Here is a 20699-nt window from a genome sequence, read left to right on the forward strand (position 1 = left end):
ATTCATTCTATCCATCATTGATGCGTTTCGCGTTTTATGAGACGATTTCTGTAGAAGTAAAGGAGCAAATTAGTCCTGACCAATTTCAGGTAAACTCATCATTCACCAACTACTCTCTAATGAGAAAATAAAATGCTCTCAGTTTAATACATGACCACTTCTTCTGTTCAAATGTGCCTAATCATAGACCATTCATTCCACAATGTGATCAATCTAAAATAAAGGTAATTATACAACATGTCACCTGCGGTCCCAATTTGCACAAGCGAATCTTCCAAATAACCAAAATCGCTCATACATCTGACGTAGCCCAGAATCCTCCTTGAAAGTCCTCAGTACTGTTTCAAACCTAAATAATACATATGTATTGCGTTTCTAGAAAGTGAGAATATCGACTTCAAGACGGACTTAACCATTAATTGCGACATTGGAACCTATGAAACATTAAAAATTTAAGGAAAAAAGAATCTTAGAACACACAAGATATATGCCAAAAAAGCTTTATGGGGTATCTTGCTCTACAGCTCACAAAATGTTGATATCTTCAAGGGTACTAGTACAACAAAAACTTAAAAACTCGTCTATGAAACTAATGCGACATGAATTGCAAACAGCAAATCTCATGATCCAACGAAGTTGACTAAAATTAATAGTGAGCCAAGGCCACGACCCACTTATCATCGGAAAACCAGCAACAGCTGGTGAATATCGGAACTCCCCAAGAACTGAGCTGGAAGATTATCTGACCGAATAATAAACAGGATGACATAAATATACAATCGCGTTCGCGGCTTTTATGAGTTACTGCTAAATGCTTCCGAAGAACTGCTCCACAGATGCGGAAGTGAACACGTTGGAGGCTGTCCTTTCAGGTCTGATGGGGGTCACGTGAAGTTGGTACTTGATGAATCTCTGCAAAAAAATGCGTCATTGCATGTATATACTCGTTGTGTGATGACATCATGAAGGCTTATAGTAGCCATTGAGCAAGAAGAGCAAGCAAAAACTTTACCGCTAACTGAGAGATGACTTCAGGGTTTGTGTCAATGTGCCAGTCTGGTTCCAGCTGCCGAACAAAAGAGGAACGCCCGTTCTCTGTGCTACAGAAAAGAACCTGCACATGAATTTCCCAAAAATCACGTATGCATTCAAAGTGAAAAATACATAGCAGATAACTATGAATCGGTGATTTTGCAAGTCTAATTCAGGCCATAAAAGGATGCTGGAGATCCCGAAGTCCTTAAGAAATAAGTGAGATGGAACTATCATTCATCCAACTCATCAACCATACAATAACACACTATTCAACTTTCAATTGTTGATTGCTCTCTTCAGCACCTAAACACCTGCATGCCCCATTTAATTCCACTATGTAATTCTATGACCTTCCTCAAATGGGAATTGGCTCCTAATTGCAAAGACTATGCACCTACCCTAAAAGGAAGGACTGCATCATGACTAGAAACTTTTTTTAAAACAATTTCTATGGAGTAAAGAAGCCACTGTAATTTTCTTCCAAGGCTTATGCATATGAACCCAACTGATGTTACATCTTAATTTTCTTTATGAACATATTCTTCAGCTTCAACGCACTAGGAGTAATGAGTCAGTTGTGCTGCTACGCCGAAATGCACGTGGCCATGATGAGGATCACCAGGAAACAGAATTTATGTTCTCGTGGAGTAGAATCTGATAATAGACTGCTAACAGTGTTCATAATCTAGATTAACTATGAAAATAAATGCCATGAAGAAGTCCCCTCCAACCCAGAATCCAATTGAATTAAAGAAAGAAGAAAAGCTTGGGATAGACGATAATGCAAAAGGAACAAATTATTAGCATATTGCACATCCAACAATACAGAGGCCAGCTTAGGTTCATATCAGGTACTTGAGTACCTTCTCCTTGATCAGACCACCTGAAGTAAAGACTCCAGCATACTCCAAGGCCTGAAGAATTTTTTTCTGCACAAACGAAGCAAACAACTTCAACAGGCAGCACAACTGGCTGAAATAACACAAATTAAGGAAATTGCCCTAGCAATACAATTGTTATCTTAAGAAAATATATGATGCCAATACAGAACATAGTCAAAATAGGAGAACCATGGCATGTTAACAGCAATTCTACATGAACAAATCTAAAGCTAAAGCTAGGTTATACCAAGAATTAACAAGGTCCAAAAACCAGAAATAACTACAGCAAAATAGTCCACACAAAACAAGCACATCGTGTGCAAACATAGCGGTTTGGTAAAATCATTACTGCAACAACCATACACTGCTTACTAGGAGAATTCTAGTAATGGTACTGGCATTCACAGTGCATGAATAAGAAAATGCTCAAGCAGAATATGAAGAATTCTCTATATTTTTGTTCATACAGTTTCCATTCAGTATTTTGCAAATACCTCACTCTTGTCATCAAGAACTCTTTCCATTAGATAAAGGTCACAAAATTTGGTAATCTCCAAAAGTACTTCCAACACAGAGGATCTTACAGTTGCTTGTTTCTGCAAGAAGAAGTACTAAATCAGGCAATACTCATGCAAAACAAATGTGAAAGTGTAATGGGACCCCGCAATGGATTCTATTACCTGAAGCTCCTCAGGACTACTTTCCTCAAGAATAACTCCAAGCAAGCGACATGTGACCTAAAGAAATAGCATAAGCATCAATGCATGACTTGATGAGGGAAAGAGAAGTGGAAAACCTCGGCTTAGCAAAAGCTAAAAGAGGATAATTGTTTCCACTACACTGACATGCAAAGAAAAGCAGAAATTTTTAATCAAGAACAAAGATCAATAACCTCAATTATCCAAGACAAGTCAACATGAAACATGAATTAATGACAAAGATCAGATAGTCACTACAGCCATGATCAAAGAAGAAAAGAAAAGGCTTTAGACCCAAAGAGACAGTTATGGTACAGCCACCTGTACAATACCATGAATGATAATCCATATAGAAGATATCCCACTTCATGGCACAGTATTTGCAAAGTACTAAAGACAAAAAAGGTTACACTAATTACCTTTCGGCCTTCACTCAATTTTTGCCTCACTATCTGCCCCAATGTTGGCTGAAAATTAATGAGGAATGACATCAAAGCTAGAATGAATAAATTGAAACACAAGATAAATCACAAAGATGCAAGTTAACACTTACCTTCACAGGCTGGAAAAACTCATCAACAACATTTTGTGCCCTTAAATCCTCTGAAGTTGAACAAACCCCAGAAGACGTTGAGGCTGTATTTGTTTGAGGAGGTAGACCCGAACTGGCAGGTGAAGCAGCTTGTCTTTTTTGTATCCGTCTTTGAGGACCTCTAGGTGTCCTCAATAACCTCCATGTAAAAACTACGGCAACAGCAAACCCAGCAATTGCCCCAAGCGAGCGCGAATTCTATATCCAAAATGATAAGGGTGGAGTGTGAGAATTAGGCATCAGTATGGGCACCACAGATATCATGCTCTCAGACAATGAGATTTACTAATCTAAGATAAGTGATCAGAGAGAGATTAATGACACAGAAACTTGTAGCTCCCAGACATTTTTCCTATGAGCATATTTTGGGAACCATATTATCTACATCATTTTATATCATTAAGATATCTGCAGATACTCTTGTAGGAATGATCAAACTAGATGGTGTTTGGCATAGCCGTGGGCAGCAATTACATCTTGTAAAAGGGGCAATGCTCCTTCAATAAGGTATTTGGCAAACATTTAAAAGCTGAAATACCCCAAAACTGAAGCATCTTATAGGAGAATTTAACAAGTGCTATGAATATAAAGTCGTATTGTCAAATAATCATAATCACAGCTCATCACACAGCCACACCACAACCGAATGAACACTTGAACATCACAGAAGCCAAAAATGTTTGACATTCTTCCTGACCATAAAAATCAATACCACTAGGGTGCGTTTGGTCTAGGCACAAGGCACACAGGTACAGTGAATTTTTGCCACTCTCCGCTTCCTTTCCTCTTCCTCCATATTGTTCCACCCTCCATTATCATACCATTCCATCCATCAGCACTACCGAATTTGCTGTCACCACCTTCATCCCTCCAAAATTACTGCCACTGCTGTTCCTCCTCCACCATCCCCCCTCACCACCAAATCATATACAGTGTAGCCTCTACTACATTTAATTCTGAATCCACTTTCACTTTGAATAGTACATTACAGTGTAGCTGAAGGGCATCTTAGCATAGACCATCAGAATTATAAGGAGAATACATAAAAGCTTTCTGGAAAACTACTAAAGAACAGTCTTGTGCTTTCCTATGAATGCAGGTACTGTTAGGATAGGGGAGCCCAGCGTGTCAGAAAGGTAGCAGATTCTGGAAGAATTAACAGTAAGTTAAAGGCATGACACCATCAAAGGATTCTTGGTGATGAAGCTAGTTAATTAAGACGAATAAGATATATGATCTGGGTAAGGGCCTTGAGGAAGATATACCAAACGTGATTAGAAGGTTTTAACTTTTCAAAAAAGATGTAAAAGTTAGCATTGCCGAGTAGTTAAAGCTAAATTTCTTGAAGACGAGCCAGTCCCACAAATTGGCTCAAAATGATATGAACTGGCAAGCGGACAGATACAAAGTAATCCCTCACTGATCGGACTCCAACCGCAGTCAATGGAATATTATTCAGCAGCAAAACCAAGCCTTAATTTTTAGCAGCCGCAATTATACCCAGAAGTATCATACAGAGCCAGAGGTGGCATTAGTCCCAAAACCCTCTACAAGGACCATCAAAACACGACCTTCCCCCGACCAAACATATGCGAACCCAAACAAGCCCCAACCTTTGCGACCAAATCATATGGAAATCGCAATCAAAAGAGTACAAACAAAAGAAAAAATAAATCAATCACACGAGCCAGAGGCAGCAATTCGATGCGACATAAGAGCAACGAATGGATCATAAAATCCTCTATCGCTTGCAAACCAAAAAAGGCGACGGAGACAAAGAGGAATCCGACGACGCACCACGTTGTTGAGCGAGATCGAGAAGATGTTGGAGAACTTGACGGTGAGGTAAGCCCCGAACCTCCTGATCAGCTGTACCAGCTCGTCCTTCGAGGTCTCCGCCATGGCCTTTCCCTCCGAAATCGGCCGTCAAAACCCGCCGTTGGCCTTTCCGCGGAGAGAGACTTTTCCGGCCCGCCGGCGACCGAAACCCGCGTGGAGAGATAGAGAGAGAGAGAGAGAGAGAGAGAGAGACGGCGAGGCTGGCTCGATGCTTCGCGTCAATGGTGGAACCTCGCGAGCAGGGAGACTTCTGATGCGATCTGCTCGCTTTTAATTTTTTTCTTCTTTCCTTTTTTCTTTTTCTTTTGTCAGTTTAGGGATTTTACTTTTCAGTTCGGGGTACCCAATCCATCGGGAAGAGCCCGAACCCGAACCCGAACCCGAAACCGGTTTGTCTTCACGGGTTCCTTATTGGGCCGGACTCGGGTCTTTGGATGGGGATGAGGTTGGGCCCTCGGCCTAGCAAAGAGAGTAAACGGTCAAGGTCAAAGAAGACCAACCAGCTGGGCTCTTAGAGAGACTCAGTAAATTCTGATCTTTCTACCTTCTTTTGTCTCTTGCTTGTTCTTTGAATTTGGGGATAATTATACAAATGGTCCCTAAACTTTAATTCAATATGCGATGTGATCTTTAAACTTTTAATTTGTTCGATATAACTCTTGAATTTGTAATTTGTTCAATATAATCTCTGAGCTTTCGATACATATTCAATACAACCCACAAATTAAATTATATGAAAATGTCTTTCCGTTGTCCCTCTAAAACCACAATGTTCCAGTTAGCAAAGACAGGGAAAGTTCGGGTGCCACATTTCACAGTTCCTCTCTCACACCTGTTTCTCTGTAATCTTCGGTCACTGGACGCACATGCCAAAACCAAAACAGCCCTTGAAATTCAATGGCCTATCCGAGCCAAGAATGTCAGTCACTATGAGCGACAGACGAAGACTTAAGAAAAAGACATGGACAACGTATGCAGGGTGGAGAAGAAAAGGACTCCTTTTCGCTCAGTCCACAGCCTGATCAAGCGCTGGTGGGTCTGCAGTCGCCAGTGCATCTTCGACTACCGGTAGTTCGGTCACGTCATCGAGTGGTGCCGGATCGAACAGCGCCTTCTCGATCTTGCCATGTTCCCCATGCCCGTTCAGCAGCACCTCTCTCTCCAAGTGAAAGCAGTAGGTCTCGAACACCCTCGAGCTCACCACCACCCCAAAGTCCAGGAGGAAAAGCAGCTCCATCTCGAGCCTGTTCAGCTCTGCGTTGCTCACCCCGCCGACTTTCGCGTAGAACGCGTTGTTGTAGTGCCTGCGCGAATTCGCCAGAGCCAAGTGATGCGGAGATATGGCATTCTCTAGACAAAGATAAAGATGCATGTACGGATAATCTGCTCCAAAGCTAGAAAGGTCCTACACCGACAGGGTTCTGCCGGCCGTAACCTATAAAAATAAAGGAGTTCCTACATAAGTAAGATGGGTTGGCTTTCGCCGTCCTTCTTTTTCCAGCCGAGGAGGAACTAACGTGACCTCAAGAACGCCCACCTTTTTGGCCTTAGATTTTTAAGAAAGGCTTAGCGAATGTCAACGGCTACTTTTCCCGGATCTCCTAGAAATTTTTTCGAGTCTGTGTCGTTCTATCACAAAATGATAGAGCCTAATCTTGAGCTTTTCCAGGACTTGGACCCTCAATCGGCTTTCTTTTGGATAAGAAGACGGTCAAAGGCTATTATAAACTTCCAAACCATCCATAGTCACATATTTAGAAATCTGACCAATCAGTCTATACTCAAACATTCTTCGAATTAATCGGCTCAATTAACTCAGGACTTCAGGATGTCGATCACTCAATCAAGTAAAGGCGCTGAGTTAACAAAAGATGTAAGCACGCACGTGAATTTTGGAGGCGCACTTACTCATCATCCAGCATCTTGGAGGCGACCATGACACTCGTGACGAGCAACCTGTGCACATTTAGCGACCCCACGAGCGAGTCCGGGTGCTTATGCAACAACCTGTCGATGTACACATATCCCACCACGAAGCAGGACGGGCTACAGCCCGTGTACTTGTATATCCTCTCCAGGTATTTGGGTATGCTTATGTTTGGCGGCCTCACGCCATGGAATCCGTTCAAGCTCTTCCCAAGCATTGCCCACCTGTGGCCGCCAAGCCCATTCAGCTGCCCACTGAGGCTCTCCAGGAGCCGGTCGTTCCGAGCCACTAGCCTCTCTAACACGAAAGACAGCGCAGTCAGCACCCGAGGAAGGGTGCCCTCTACTTGGCTTGGCTCAGGCCGGGGTTCCAAGCTGGTGCAGTCGCCGGCGGCTAACATTTAGATGCCATCCTGATGGAGGCTCTTGCTCGGCAGAGGAAGGAGAGTTTAAAAGAGACTCGATTGAGTGGTCTAGAATGAGCGTTCCGAGAGCGATGCGCTGTTATCCTGGGGAACTCGCTTTAGGTGGCTCACATGAAGTGGGATTTCGACACGTGTACAGCCGTTTTGGCTGCGGCTGATGCTTCTCGTACGGGAAGAATTTAAGAAAGCTCGGTCGTACTTCATTGAAAGGAACTCAACGCTACGCGAGTTGCCTTCTGAATTATACGTTCATTTTGCTTTACTGCATTCCACGCGCCATTAAAGGGATGGCTATGACTTGATAAGGTCCAACCGATAACCCCATAACCTATCGATCAATCGAAAGAGATAAGTCGTCAAATGAACTGAAATCTCTGTTTCATGCGGTGATCAAGACAGCCTCTCTGATTAAGCTCTAAAGAATTCTAATCTCGGTGCAAAATTGGAGAGCGGAAAAGAATTGTCAACGTTGATTGTTCGGCCGAAATATGGTGAGTTTAACAATGACGAACCTCAATATATTCTAGTGAATGCGCGAAATTTTTATCTATACACTGTGGTCACTGGACGAGAGTAATTTGTCTTCCTCATTTCCTATTTCGATCGTGGATAGCTGAATACCCGACTTGGAATTCATTTTATTCCACTCATTCTCGACACGAAAGAAAGCCCACTGAAACCGGCGAAGCATCTCCAAGGCAGTGATGGTGAAAAGCGTGAGGTAATTATGGCGGAGATGGGCAGACAATTTGTACGTCCAAGTGCAACGCAGGATCAGATTGCTGCCTATCACCCAAACATAAACCTGCAATGTCATAAGCTTATTTAGTTGGAAGGCACTTTGTAACGGTCCTGCGAAAGCAGCGATCACAAAAAACAAAGCAAGATGCATAATTTGGCACAGCTAGTGAGTCAAATTAATGAGCTTCACGACAAGCATCGGCAAGGTATTTTGAGCAAAACAACCTGAAACATCACTATAGTGCTTACCCATTTTCGTCCATGCAGAAGCGATGATATTGTACTTGGTTTGCTGAACTTGAAAATCCGAGTGAAGCAACTGCCAGAAAGAAAATCAAAAAATTACATTTTGCAAGTGAGAGAAATTACTGAACTTCCAAACTTCATCAACGCTGGACATAGGTCCAACACAATCATAAAGAGGCTATGAGGTTAATAATCAGCGACTCCTATGGTAACCAGTAATATCACAAGCACGACTTCCTTTCAAGAACAAACTTATACTCATCAAAGGCAGATTATTCTCACAATAAAAGCTTAAGCTATGGCATTCAAAATGTAAGACAATTTGTATTAACTAGGGTGACATACCTCAAATCCCAATCTCGGGTCACGTCCCAATAAAATGAATACAAAGAATTCAAGACACTCGAGAGAAGCCAGAGAGGCCGGTAAAAACTTATCCACTTTTCCGGGAATACATGATATTTAAGGGCTGAGAGAAAAATCACCGGCACTGCTGTTGAATATTTCAAAGCTGAAAACAAAAGCACAAAGGCCATTAGATATAATAGTTGACAAGGACAAAAGTGGATCATATCCATAGAGACAATAGATGTCTTAAGACTGTTGAATTGGACCAAAACCAGGTAAAAGGAGATGGAGGAGGAGGAGGAAGAGGAGAAAAAAGAAAAGCCCAGGGGGCAGGGGGTGTGGGGTAGCAGAGAGTAGGAGATGTGTGAAATAGATCTTCGATATCCCTAGCTACACTCATTCTTCCTCAGGTAAATACAAGAAAATCTTAGAAATGGAAATGCCATGACAAGATAAATACAAATTTTCCAATTGAAGGCAATTGGAAAGGAAAAAGCCTCGCAATAATTATCACATCTTTCACACCAATTTTGCAAGTCCTTAGAAGTCTAGGAGGTAACTGTAAAGCCTGAGACATTTCATGTTTCCACAGAGTGACCTGGGAAGTAAGTATAAAGACAATAATCAACCACCCAAGACTTCATGTTGAACAAGCAGTTCTACAAATTGGGATGCTGCACTGCACAAGAATGGCCAACATATGCAAAACAAAAATTGCTTTCTGTCCCATCAGTTAAAAAATAAGCATAATCTAAACATCAGTCAGCCTGGACCCAAGATGAAATTTGCTCTATGCATACTAAAGATGCTGTGGTTGACACTTAGAAATCCAACTCTAGTCATATTATCAGACAGCAGCCAGAAGAATATTTGATTCTTGCGACAAGAGGACTGGATATCCACAAGGCAGTCAATCTAAAGTACCCATTCAGCACACATGATTGTAATATGAGTAAATCAAGCTAAGGAAATTTTCTCCTCTGAGACATGAAGTTCAATTCATTTGTTAACTGAGATTATTGTAACATCGGATGATGGACCTTCTCCAGCGAATGAAATGATCTAGAAGAAGCTGAACAGAGTACGAAGATGTATGAGACTGTAAGAGTGAAAAGGATCCAGACCATAGTTTACTTAATACAAACACCATGAAGGATAGATAAAATAAGTGATTAACACGCATGGGGGCTCAAAAAAATTGCAAATGCCAAGTGACACAATTATGTTAATAGATGGCCAATTATCAATTTGATGAACTTCATCATATATATGAAAAGCCTGGAGATGCTACCATTCAAAAGAGTGTTTCTTTCTCCAGTATCCTTGTACTGTCGGAGGCATTGGAACAAACGAAAAAGGTATGGCAACACTAAAACAATAGGAATCGCAACAGAGTGGCTTCCACAGACAGAATCAGCTTCAAACCAAGCAATAGTGGCGACCTGCAAGAGTTTCACATATTTGTATTAATTAGACCTCACATAAGCTCCACAAAACATTCTCAGTAGAGAAATGACTCTACTCTGTGCTTGCACACAAACATTCCACATCACATCCCCAAAGATTAAGCTATTTGACCCTGAACAGGAAGTGCTAAGTTACTGAGAGTAAGCCTCCAACCAGCCACACTGGTGATCCAGGCATACAATCAAGCATCTACCAGAAAAGCTTATTATTTTCTTTTTGACTACTAAAATTCAGCATATGCCTACCATTACAACATTTTCAAAAGTATGTCCCTCATCATCTTCATTAGTTGAGTCCTCCAAGAGTTACTTATTTAAACATTTAATCTAAACAGCAATACCATACCATGCACTATAACTTTGGGCACAACACCCCAAAGCAACAATGACCTACTGACCTGTCGATGGACCATCCGACATACTGAGCGCTCCAAATCTGAGAAAACCTGCAGATTACAAGGTGACAAGTGCATAAATAAAATAAATAAATATCTGAACAACAAACAGTCTGTTTCCGGTTTCTAACATCCATGCAAGGAACCTTGCTAGTACTAGTGAATTATAAGCCTAACGTGATTAGTACCTTGGACATGGAGGTCAGAATATCAGCCAAAAAGAAGTCGGAGAAGCTTATTGCCTGTACATGAAAGATGATGATCAGGGCACAAATAATAGACTAGAAACTATGAGTCTGCATAATCTACCCTTGAAAACCAGTGAGTCATGGAAACACATAGATTTTAAGGGACAAACAAGTCAGTGCACTTTTTTTATCCTGGCTAAAACCCTTTTTACATAGCTAGCTTACAAACAAGTCAGTCTTTTTTTTTTCCCTGGCAGAGTTCCAACCCAAAAAATAAAACCTGGAAAGCATAGATTTTAAGGGAAAAAGGAAGATGACTTGCCTAGGGCTGCTATACCAGGCCTTAGGTAAACTCTCAAAAGATGATTCCTTCCTTCTCAGTCCTTGACAAGAAAATCTACGTCTAGCATATTCTAACACACTCGAGGACTTATTGCTGGGTGCCATGCCCAGAAACTAGAAAAGGTGCAGAAGCAGCAAAACTTGAGTGCAGGAAGGGTTCAATGGTGATACATCACAATGTAAAATATACAATCACAATGTGTATCAAGAAGTTTGACACTTCAACAAGTGGCTTACACTATGCAGATTTCACAAGGCTCAAAACACAATGGTCATCTTTTAACACCTACAGACATGCGCCACAAATGTCAATCTGATCTCATACTTTCCATGAAAAATGTCCATGATGTCATCACCCCATAAAAAGGTTTGGAACAAGAGAAATAAAAAGCAAGATAAGCAATTTATGTAACAAAACCATGTCAAATTAAGTTCAACAACCAAGCCAAAGAGACTCAACAAGTCAAAGCAACCCATATCAAGCAATACTAGACAGCCTTTCAAATCATCTGAGAGAGAGGGAAGAGAGGGAGAGGGAGAGGGAGAGTGAAAGTACATGTTGATGCCAATTTTAGGTTAATTTCATATTATCTCAGAATCATATTTTACAATAATCCAAGAATGAAAAATAAGCTAACAGAAGAGCCCAAACTTGCCTGAAGTGGAAAAACTATCCTCCAAAGAGTCCTTAACAAGTAGAAGCGAGATGACAAATAGAAAATATCAAAAGGAAATATCAACACCATTGCAACGGCAGCATACAGAAGAACCTGCAATAAAAAGCATCAGAAAGGTTGAGCATTACTTCCTGCTTGTGTGAAACTCATTTAGTTACTTTAAGACTGGAAAAAAATTCGGCTATCCCAAAACTCATTGATGTACTTTAAGGTGTAAAAAAATTCGGATGTCCCAAAAGCATTTTCTTACAAAGTAGTGAGTAGATATTGAGAAATATAAATTCAATCCTTTGCTAGAGACCTATCATCCAACATCTGGTCATTATGACGATAAATACAGCAAGAACCGATAAGAGAGATAAAGCATAACCTAAGGGCATCAAAGGCTACAGGGAAAAAACCATCTAGCTCAATAATTTCTTTGTGATTACACACAGTTGTAGGTATATATAAATATATTTGTGAAACATTGTTCACAATTTGCTTAGGCAGAGTGGTTGCTTATAATACATGCGGAAAAAAAAACTTTTTACTCCAGATTTCCATATGAAGTGGCACGAGTATTCTTCCCAACAACAAACAGAAAGAGGAATGAGCAGCACACACTAATGAAAAGACATTACTTTAGTCATGAAATAGGAAATTTATCCAGAGGAAAACCAGTATCATATTGGTTATCAGAAGTAAATAAAGCTCAAAATGAAACCTTCATCCCTTAGTTGTATAAACAATAAAGTTTCCTGACCACATGAGACCTAATCTGGTAGTATCAACTTTAAGAAAAAGAAGAAGATGTCACTAGTAAGAGCGGATGCATCTATTACACTGGTTGTGAAGCAGCCAAGGACACTTCCCCATGAGAGTATAGATACAGATAAGCTGTCATGCTTGTGGGAACAATTATTGTCATCCAAGTTGCACACTGCAAGACCAAAATCAAGCAAGTGTGAGAACACACAAGACATAAAATACATTTGCCTTCGAAAAAGTAATATTAGCAGTATATTTATCTTTCAAAGCTGAACTCCTTAGCTTTTGCCACACTAAAGTGCTTGTAGCAATTGGAAAAAAGGCATCGTTGGACACAATTGGTTAAAGAGCTGAGAGAAAAAGCAGAAGTGTAACTACATACTCCAGCATCAATCAAAGCTACAAGAACAACTGACATAGTACATTTCAAATTTCATTCATAGGCCTCATATACATATAATGAATGCAAGTAATTTCTTAGCCACAGGAACAACTTGCAAATTTTTGCTAAAGACAAGTACAAAAGGAGCATATAAAGAGACTAAAGACAGAGGGAAAACATGTCAATGAGATCATAAGGAGGCAAATAATGCCTACAGTAAAAAATACAGCACCTTCCATATCTCTCTGTGCGTAAGATGGTTCTGATCAAGATCGAATATTTTAGCATAATTGACATTAGCTTGTGAAAAAACCCACAAATTGATACCCCAAAGCCAAACCATCATAGTCTGCAGGAAAAGAATTAAATTCATCACCAGGATGAAATGAGAAAAATTGATAAATGATGCAACTAGTATAGATTCATATCGAATCAGAGAGCAGTAACTAACCACAAGAAGAAGAGGGTTATAGTACAAAAATGCCTCATAGAGGAACAGGTCCCGCAAATCCACACTCATTCTCATGACTGAATCCCATCCAAACTGCAACTCAACATAAAGAGTTTAATTAGCTTACGTATTCTGAGTAATAAGCCAATTATCAAAAATATCAACTGACATAATAGTTTCTCTTTATAACGCCGAGTCACCAAATATCTTAAACCTCACTGCAACATCATATGATTGATACAAAATTAAGTACTCACCTTGCAACAAATGAAACCCCAAATGAAGAATAATAGTACCTGGAAATCCAACAAAGATAGAAAACTCAGAGAATGAGGAAGTGACAGAGAGAGAGAGAGAGAGGGTAATACAGGTTTCCGAGTGACAACACTTAAATTTTCTAGCAACTACTCACAAAAGGTTATGTTTATCAGTATGAGAACTCACGTTCACGCATCTCAATTTTACAATACTACTATGCTGACACAATATTAAAGCCAACTGCATCAATGAGAATATGTTGAATACTGCCACAAAGAAAATGCAGTGCATGGCAAGAAGGCCACATCTATTAATAAAAAGGGCTACTTCTCGAAGCGAATTGAGCCAAAAGATGTTGGTATTTGTTAATTGCTCAAGCAGAACCATTCCAAGTTGACATTTGCTTCCCACAATAAGGATGCAAACGAATGAGAAAGGATGTTAGGCAAATTGATGAATCGGAAAAAGGTAAGAGACTTTCAAAGGAAAAAAAAAATTGACTAACAAATAGATTGATCACAAGAGAAAGCATGGGGAAAAAAGGCTCAGGAAGCTCCATACTATCCAACAACAAAATCCATGAGCTCAACAAGAAATATTACATCTTTATCAATTCAGCTCCATAGGAGCACCCCTAAGCATAACCAACACAAGTAATCAATTTTTTTCGCAAGATAGCAATACATTCAACAGGTGCCTCAAAGATTGATCACAAGAGACTTTCAAAAGAAAAAAAAAAATTACTAACAAATCGATTGATCACAAGAGAAAGCATGGGAAAAAAGGCTCAGAAAGCTCCATACTATCCAAAAACAAAATCCATGAGCTCAATAAGAAATATTACCATCTTTACCAATTCAGCTCCATAGGAGCATCCCTAAGCACAACCAGCACAAGTATCAATTTTTTCGGCAAGATAGCAATACATTCAACACGTGCCTCAAAGATCTACTTCACAGATCCAGCACAAGTATCAATTTTTTCGGCAAAATAGCAATACATTTAACAGGTGCTTCAAAGATCCACTTCACAGATAAGCTGGAAGCATTGAGCCTTAAAGTTAAATCAGCAAGTACTCATGGCAATTGGCAACTTTCCATTATGGTAAGTGAATTGGTAATAAGGACACAACCAATGAAAATGACCTTGCAATGATTATAATGATATAATACTCTGTGACTGGATATATCTACTCCCTTGCTCCACTCCGTCCTGAAGAGTAACCAGGACAAAGACTAGATCATTTTCATAAAATAGATCTTGACAACGATTAAACCTTAGCACTGGTAATCATACTAATCCTTTATGCATGTGCTTTTTAACTAGTGAAATAATTAAATTCTTAGACGATACAAAAAACCATCAGTAGTAACGCAAGCTATGAATTCTCTACAAATGACTAATATCTCTTTCATGCCCTGCCATCTTTACTCCAAATCAGACATCTATCAAGCACACGAGTGGAAACTGAACATATGAAAGTTAGGACCTTGAATCTCCACAATAAGATAGGAGAAGGCATGATTGCTGTAGTGCTGATCGGCATGCTCCCAATCTTCAATTCACCCGCCGCGACAGAATACATCGGACCTTCCTCAACACCATTTCCAAGCTCACCGCCTGAAATATAGATAATTCTAAACACGTCGAGCTCACACGCATCCCGCCATTTCGAAGGAGGCAAAATCAACGCCCGACCACGCTCCTAGTCCTTACCGAGATCAGAGACGGCCGTTCTGCTCCCCGCCTTCCTCAAATGCGGACTATTGGCAGGCGCCGTCGCGAGGCCTCCGATCATAGATATAGCGGAAAGCGGCGATACGAAGGCCGTTCCGCACCACTTAGCCTAGACGAAAGGCCTGCAAATCAGCAAATCAGACGATCAGAGGCGCAAACGACGCCAACCGCGAGATGTAAACTCCAGGAAATCCGGAGCCGCCAGAGCAACCGGACAACCAGTCGCTCCGCGAAACGGCAGATGACGCACTTGCGAGCGTCAATCGGAGACGCAATGCGCGACGCCGGGCTCGAATCGGCGGCGAATCGGAGCGAGATTCAGAGGAAAACGCAGGGATTCGGTCAGCGATCTAAATTCACGGATTAGATCCGGGAGAAGATGATGATGAGAGAGAGAGAGAGAGGGGAGGAGAAAGCGCGATGACCTGGGAGATCGCGCATGAATGTGAGCGCCGTATCTTCAGTCGAACGCGAGGAGCTGCTTCTTCGTCTTTACTTCGCTTGCTGGCGGTGCAGATCTCGACGCCCCCCGCCCTGATCTCGCGCAGCGAAGTTTTCGGGAGGGGGAGTTTTTGAGCGAGAGCCAAATCGGGGCCCGATTTGGTAAATAGCCGAACGGTTCGGGGGTGAAATTGGAAAAGGGGGAAAGCTCCTGGGCCGTTTTGGAATTTTCCCGAGAAGTTTGCCCCCAGGGATCCGTTTCGGGTAGGAAATAACGTGATTTCGGTTTTTAGGCCCAGCTCATTATAAATTATTGGGTCGTGCGGTTCTGTTGCTCCATATTTATTTATTTTATTTTATTTTATTGGACATGTGATATAATTGGGGAAAAAAGAATCTTGGAGTTCTGGGATAGAGAGTTAAAGCGTACGTGACACAAGGCACGGCAAAAAGGGTGGCCTAGATGTATTAGGGCCGGAAATACTATATATGATGAATTTATGACAAGGACGTAAAGCACGAGCTATATAAAGAAAATTTGAATATGAGACGATATGACATATCAAACTTTGCACAAGAAAATGAGTTTTAATTATAATTTGATTATTTCACATATGGAATCAAAGAATGTTTTAAGTCGACATGCACTAAAGACATGATCTTGAGCAGCCTCGCATGCACATGCCTAAGCAATTGGCAACTTAGTCCTTCGTGACTCTAATTACTAGACAAGTTAAATAAAGTTTGTTTATGTAGTTCCCTAACCTTTCTTTTAATCCAACAACAATTTACATATCTCTATTTTTACAAATATCATTCGCATCCCTTAAAAGAAAAAACCCGACATTGAAAAGAATAAATTGTCCATCCTATTGCTCAGGGTTTTGGTGGTTTGGTTTCTAGTTAGCTCTTGAGTGTTTTTTATGGGTGCAAGGATTTAGGAATTGGAGATAAACAATTTTGCTCTAAAAATTGCATTGCAAAGTACTTTCTAAAGATAAAACCCCTTAATGTTAGGTTAAAAAATAGAAGTGTGTAAATATTCATTGGATGAAGGTAAAGTGTGCTTTCTTTTCTTTGTATTTTTCTTTTTTACTGACATTGGGAAGAGGCAAATATTAAGATTTAAAAAAAAAAAAAAAAAAAAGAGATTCTTTAAAATTCACCTTTACCAAGAATTGTGGTATTTTTATTTTTGTCGGTCGTATTCTATTTCTAAAAAAAAAAGATAGATTCTGATTAAAATTCAGCCGCTTTTCCCCCATCTCTCGATAAGGTAGAAGGGGGAGGTAAGGGTGGTGTTTGAAGATGAAGAAAACTTGCGCGTAAGAAAATAATGAGCGAATAAAATAGTCCAAGTAAGTTAGGCGAAATCCGTAGAAAGAAATTCTTCTAAATCGTTGACATTGCCGACGGGGGAATGAAATCGTTGACCCAGGTGATGACTCACCTGCAAGCAGAGCGCAGGTGGCGGCGAGTGACTTTCAATCAGCCGGCGGTATCGGTGCCAATCATGCGCGCCTAACGACGGTGACGGTTGAATGACAAAGCGATGTTGATTCGTGAAAATCGATTTTTTCTACAAGTGTGTCGGGAAATTTAATCCAAAACTTAAATCAATCAACATATGAAATAATCTTTCAACACATTTTCTGACTTACAAGCTCAAGCCATGATTGATGGAGTTGAAGTACATACACAAAAAAGGATGGCATTGGCTTTGATATTACGGTAAAAAGTCTTGCTCAAAATTTAAAACGTTAGGTAAAAGGAGACTGCGTGATTATAAAGAGCATACAAAACCTATTGTCAAGTAACGTATGACAATATTTCCACAAAACAAGTTAAAATTTGTTTGGTAACTTCGTGTGATTCAATGTCAAATCAATGCCAAAGAAGATATTTCGTCAGACCAACATCTTATGAATGTTTTTCTAATGTTTGGCATATAGCTCCAATTTTGAAATTATGTCTTATTTCGTGGATTATAATTGAAATTTGATAATTACTTCGGATCTAGCCATTGAGTTTGGACCTTTTCTCTATACGAATAAAAAAAGTCTTATAATTGGTTGGGACATCACCCGATAGCTAAACTTAAAAAAAAAGGGGTAGTATTCGCCTTTACAGACATTAGTTTTTTTTTTTTTTTTTGAGCAAGCTATACAGACATTAGTTACCAAACTGGAAATGGTGACGCATCGACGTCAAACCTACCGCTACCAACCCAATGCCGGACAGAACAAACCGTCTTAATTTCCAGGACTGAAAATTCGAATGCGGAATTCGTTGTCTTGGAACCGGAGTCATCATCAAGACGCCCTTCGATTGTCAACCCCTGCTGGAAGTTAGGCACACGTTGGCAGATCCGCGCCAAACTTCTAGGACCACCAAATTGTGAATAATCAAAAATGACGTCGCTTTCTAACACATGTATACCAAAAATGGCAATTAAATGCTCTGTTGCACTTAACTTGTCGTCCCGTAAAATATGACTCGATCTACTGCCGACATAATTTTTAGCGATTGAATCACAAAAACCATTTATTGAAGCGCACAGCGCGTCGTGCCACTCGACTTGTTCGAATGAGGAATTTCACGAAAGATGTGGAAGAAAAAACGATGAACAACAATCGATTGATTACGCACTAATTGGACACATGGGAAACAGTCATCCAGGCAGGCCGAACGGATGGGCCTGAACTCGAGGAGTTTCTGCTGGACTTAGGCCCGTGATGTTCTGGCTTCATGGGCCGGGCTACAAGACTTAAGAAACCGTCCACGGCCCATGAGGGGGAATCTCCACTAGAGTCCGTTTGTTCCTCTAGATGATTTCAAGAGAAGAAGCAGGTGCGTGCGTGCTCTCCATGGCGTTTTCACATCGATTATCCTTTTATGTCCCTATTACAAAAATTATACCTTCTTTCGAAAAATGCCCAGCTAAGATGTGAATACGACTGAGCAAGAAGGGGCAATTTGATCATCTTGATGTAAGTGGTTAATAGGTTTAGAGAGAGGCGTGGTATTGGTATTGTCCTTGTAGAAATTTCATTGATATATAATAGCATAACTTTACGATATTTGCTACAAAGGCGTTTCTTTTGTTTACCTTTTCCTTGCGACACAAAACATCACCGAGTGAATAAATGTGAAGAATGACGAAGCTCATCCACATGAATGTATTCATCGTGTCGGTTCCAAAAAGTTCAACCTTAGAGATCGTGAACTTCAAGGCATATGACTCTCGAGTAGGTCCCCCCTTATGAAAACCTAAGATGCCTGGCTAAAGACGGTACTTCATCTCTCATCTGCTAAATTGCTTATCATCTTACACACACATAACTAGTGACATAGGATGGAAAATTTATCCTTAGGCGGCTCAAAAAGCCGGCACACATTCGTACATATGTTAGTGCTATCCTACGCGTACACCATCATGCAAATTTGGACCTCGAATGAAATACCTTTCACACCAAACCTCAAGTTTTGGTCATGCAGTTGGGCGTCATCTCGAGTCGAATTTTGCCCACTAAACTAAGCGTCTACGTTCTCGACATTGTCATAGGCAAGGCATCAAGAGATTACACCAATTGCTACGACTCATGACATGAATGTTCACATAGCCTCTCAATCACATATCTGCAGGCATGATTGAGCACCATCTCAACGCCAACTTCTTTCGGTTTAGACTTGTATAAGCCATTGTATTAGACGATACCAGGACTCTAGGAAAACACCAAAGCACCTTAAACCCACAGTTCGCAGAAGAGAAAGAAAGAACATTTGCAGTAAAGGAACTATCTTTGAAAATAAGGCATTGCCCCCCAGTCAGATGGATTCATGTCGGATTCAAGACAGCACGGGGTGGTAAAAAGTGGCAACAACATCTTCAAATTACAGAGTTTCTACAACCGATGTTGATGTTCGCTTCCTAGTTCCTACTTTGCGTGATCATCATTCTCACTTTCCTTACCTTGAATACATAATGCTTTCAAAACCCACACTAATCCTCCAATTCAAGCAAACTTCAAAAGGAAAAAAAAAGGAAAAAAACGGGAAAAAAGAAGAACATTTCATCATTCTCCTCCTCCTAACTTCTCCCCAGAAAATCCCCGATGAAAGAATACTAAAAAGGGGTTATCAAAGAAAAAAAAAACCAAGAACGAAGGGAAAAGGAGAAGCCCTCAGAGGAACAGGAACGGCGTCCTGACGTTCCCCGAGGACTTGTCCTGAGCGTCGCTCGAGTCTTCCCCATCCGCGCAGCTCTCGACCATGCTGGGGAGCACCACCACCAGCGACGGCCCGAGCACGTATCTCTGGGTGAGCCTCTGGCAGGAGGTGCAGAGCAGGCACCGGATGTGCCTCTGGGCCAGGAAGTTCGCCTCGTGTACCCACCGATCGCACTGCCGGCACAGGTAAGCGTCGTCGGCCTGGCAATACAGGCACGCCCTCGACCCGCAGAGCTCGCACGCCACCGCGGCCTTGCCGGGCGGCGACTTACACGGAACCTCTTCTTTGGTGAACAGCCCACTGGGGCCACTCTCTCTTCCAATGCCTCTACACATCTCGAACTTCGGAAGCCCTTCGAGGGAGAGGAAGACTTCGCAGAGAATTTCACTTGGATTATGCTAAAGATGTCGAAGGAATTGGAGGGTTTGAGGATGAAAATGCGTGGGTATATATGGTGGTTTCTCCCGAGATCATCCTGTGGTGGGATGCTAAAGTTGATGGGGAGGGCTTCGTCCAAGGAATTCCTAGGAGGGAGGAAATGACGAGAACGCCCTCCGCTCCATGACAAAAGGTGGTCACTGTTCTGCGATCTCTTCCTTCATCTTCACTCACCCTCCCAGGCTTTCCCCGCTGAATTCCTTGTCGCCTTCC

At 41.1% G+C, this 20699-nt stretch overlaps 4 protein-coding genes across 6 annotated transcripts; all 4 read right to left on the bottom strand.

The window, feature by feature from the left end:
* Positions 1 to 472: 472 nt before the first annotated feature.
* On the bottom strand, positions 473 to 5321 carry LOC104424809 (peroxisome biogenesis protein 22). 2 transcript variants are annotated; one of them, XM_010037305.3, is made up of 8 exons: positions 5004 to 5321; positions 3168 to 3404; positions 3034 to 3081; positions 2597 to 2653; positions 2501 to 2512; positions 1899 to 1964; positions 1013 to 1114; positions 473 to 912 (listed from the first exon to the last, which is right to left on the bottom strand). In XM_010037305.3, the coding sequence occupies exons 1-8, from the start codon at positions 5106 to 5108 to the stop codon at positions 808 to 810; spliced, it is 732 nt and encodes a 243-aa protein (XP_010035607.1). In that variant the 5' UTR covers positions 5109 to 5321; the 3' UTR covers positions 473 to 807. The 2 variants fall into 2 exon arrangements, with proteins under 2 accessions (XP_010035607.1, XP_010035606.2); XM_010037304.3 differs by having other exon boundaries at positions 2411 to 2512; positions 5004 to 5319.
* A 453-nt stretch (positions 5322 to 5774) lies between these two features.
* LOC104424811 (cyclin-U1-1) lies at positions 5775 to 7479 on the bottom strand. The gene is made up of 2 exons (XM_010037306.3): positions 6954 to 7479; positions 5775 to 6349 (listed from the first exon to the last, which is right to left on the bottom strand). Exons 1-2 carry the CDS (start codon positions 7370 to 7372, stop codon positions 6052 to 6054), a joined length of 717 nt encoding a protein of 238 aa, XP_010035608.2. The 5' UTR covers positions 7373 to 7479; the 3' UTR covers positions 5775 to 6051.
* Positions 7480 to 7752: 273 nt separating this feature from the next.
* LOC104424812 (SPX and EXS domain-containing protein 1) lies at positions 7753 to 16015 on the bottom strand. 2 transcript variants are annotated; one of them, XM_010037307.3, is made up of 14 exons: positions 15803 to 16015; positions 15357 to 15499; positions 15130 to 15260; positions 13640 to 13678; positions 13383 to 13475; positions 13164 to 13280; positions 12626 to 12721; positions 11779 to 11892; positions 10781 to 10834; positions 10596 to 10643; positions 10023 to 10173; positions 8729 to 8894; positions 8387 to 8456; positions 7753 to 8201 (listed from the first exon to the last, which is right to left on the bottom strand). In XM_010037307.3, the coding sequence occupies exons 2-14, from the start codon at positions 15436 to 15438 to the stop codon at positions 7944 to 7946; spliced, it is 1419 nt and encodes a 472-aa protein (XP_010035609.2). In that variant the 5' UTR covers positions 15439 to 15499; positions 15803 to 16015; the 3' UTR covers positions 7753 to 7943. The 2 variants fall into 2 exon arrangements, with proteins under 2 accessions (XP_010035609.2, XP_010035611.2); XM_010037309.3 differs by lacking the exon at positions 15803 to 16015 and having other exon boundaries at positions 15130 to 15277; positions 15357 to 15495.
* A 3609-nt stretch (positions 16016 to 19624) lies between these two features.
* On the bottom strand, positions 19625 to 20699 carry LOC104424813 (B-box domain protein 30). The gene has a single exon (XM_010037310.3). It carries the CDS (start codon positions 20381 to 20383, stop codon positions 20003 to 20005), a length of 381 nt encoding a protein of 126 aa, XP_010035612.2. The 5' UTR covers positions 20384 to 20699; the 3' UTR covers positions 19625 to 20002.

Source organism: Eucalyptus grandis, chromosome 11, assembly GCF_016545825.1.
Source record: "Eucalyptus grandis isolate ANBG69807.140 chromosome 11, ASM1654582v1, whole genome shotgun sequence".
Taxonomy (NCBI): Eukaryota; Viridiplantae; Streptophyta; class Magnoliopsida; order Myrtales; family Myrtaceae; genus Eucalyptus; species Eucalyptus grandis.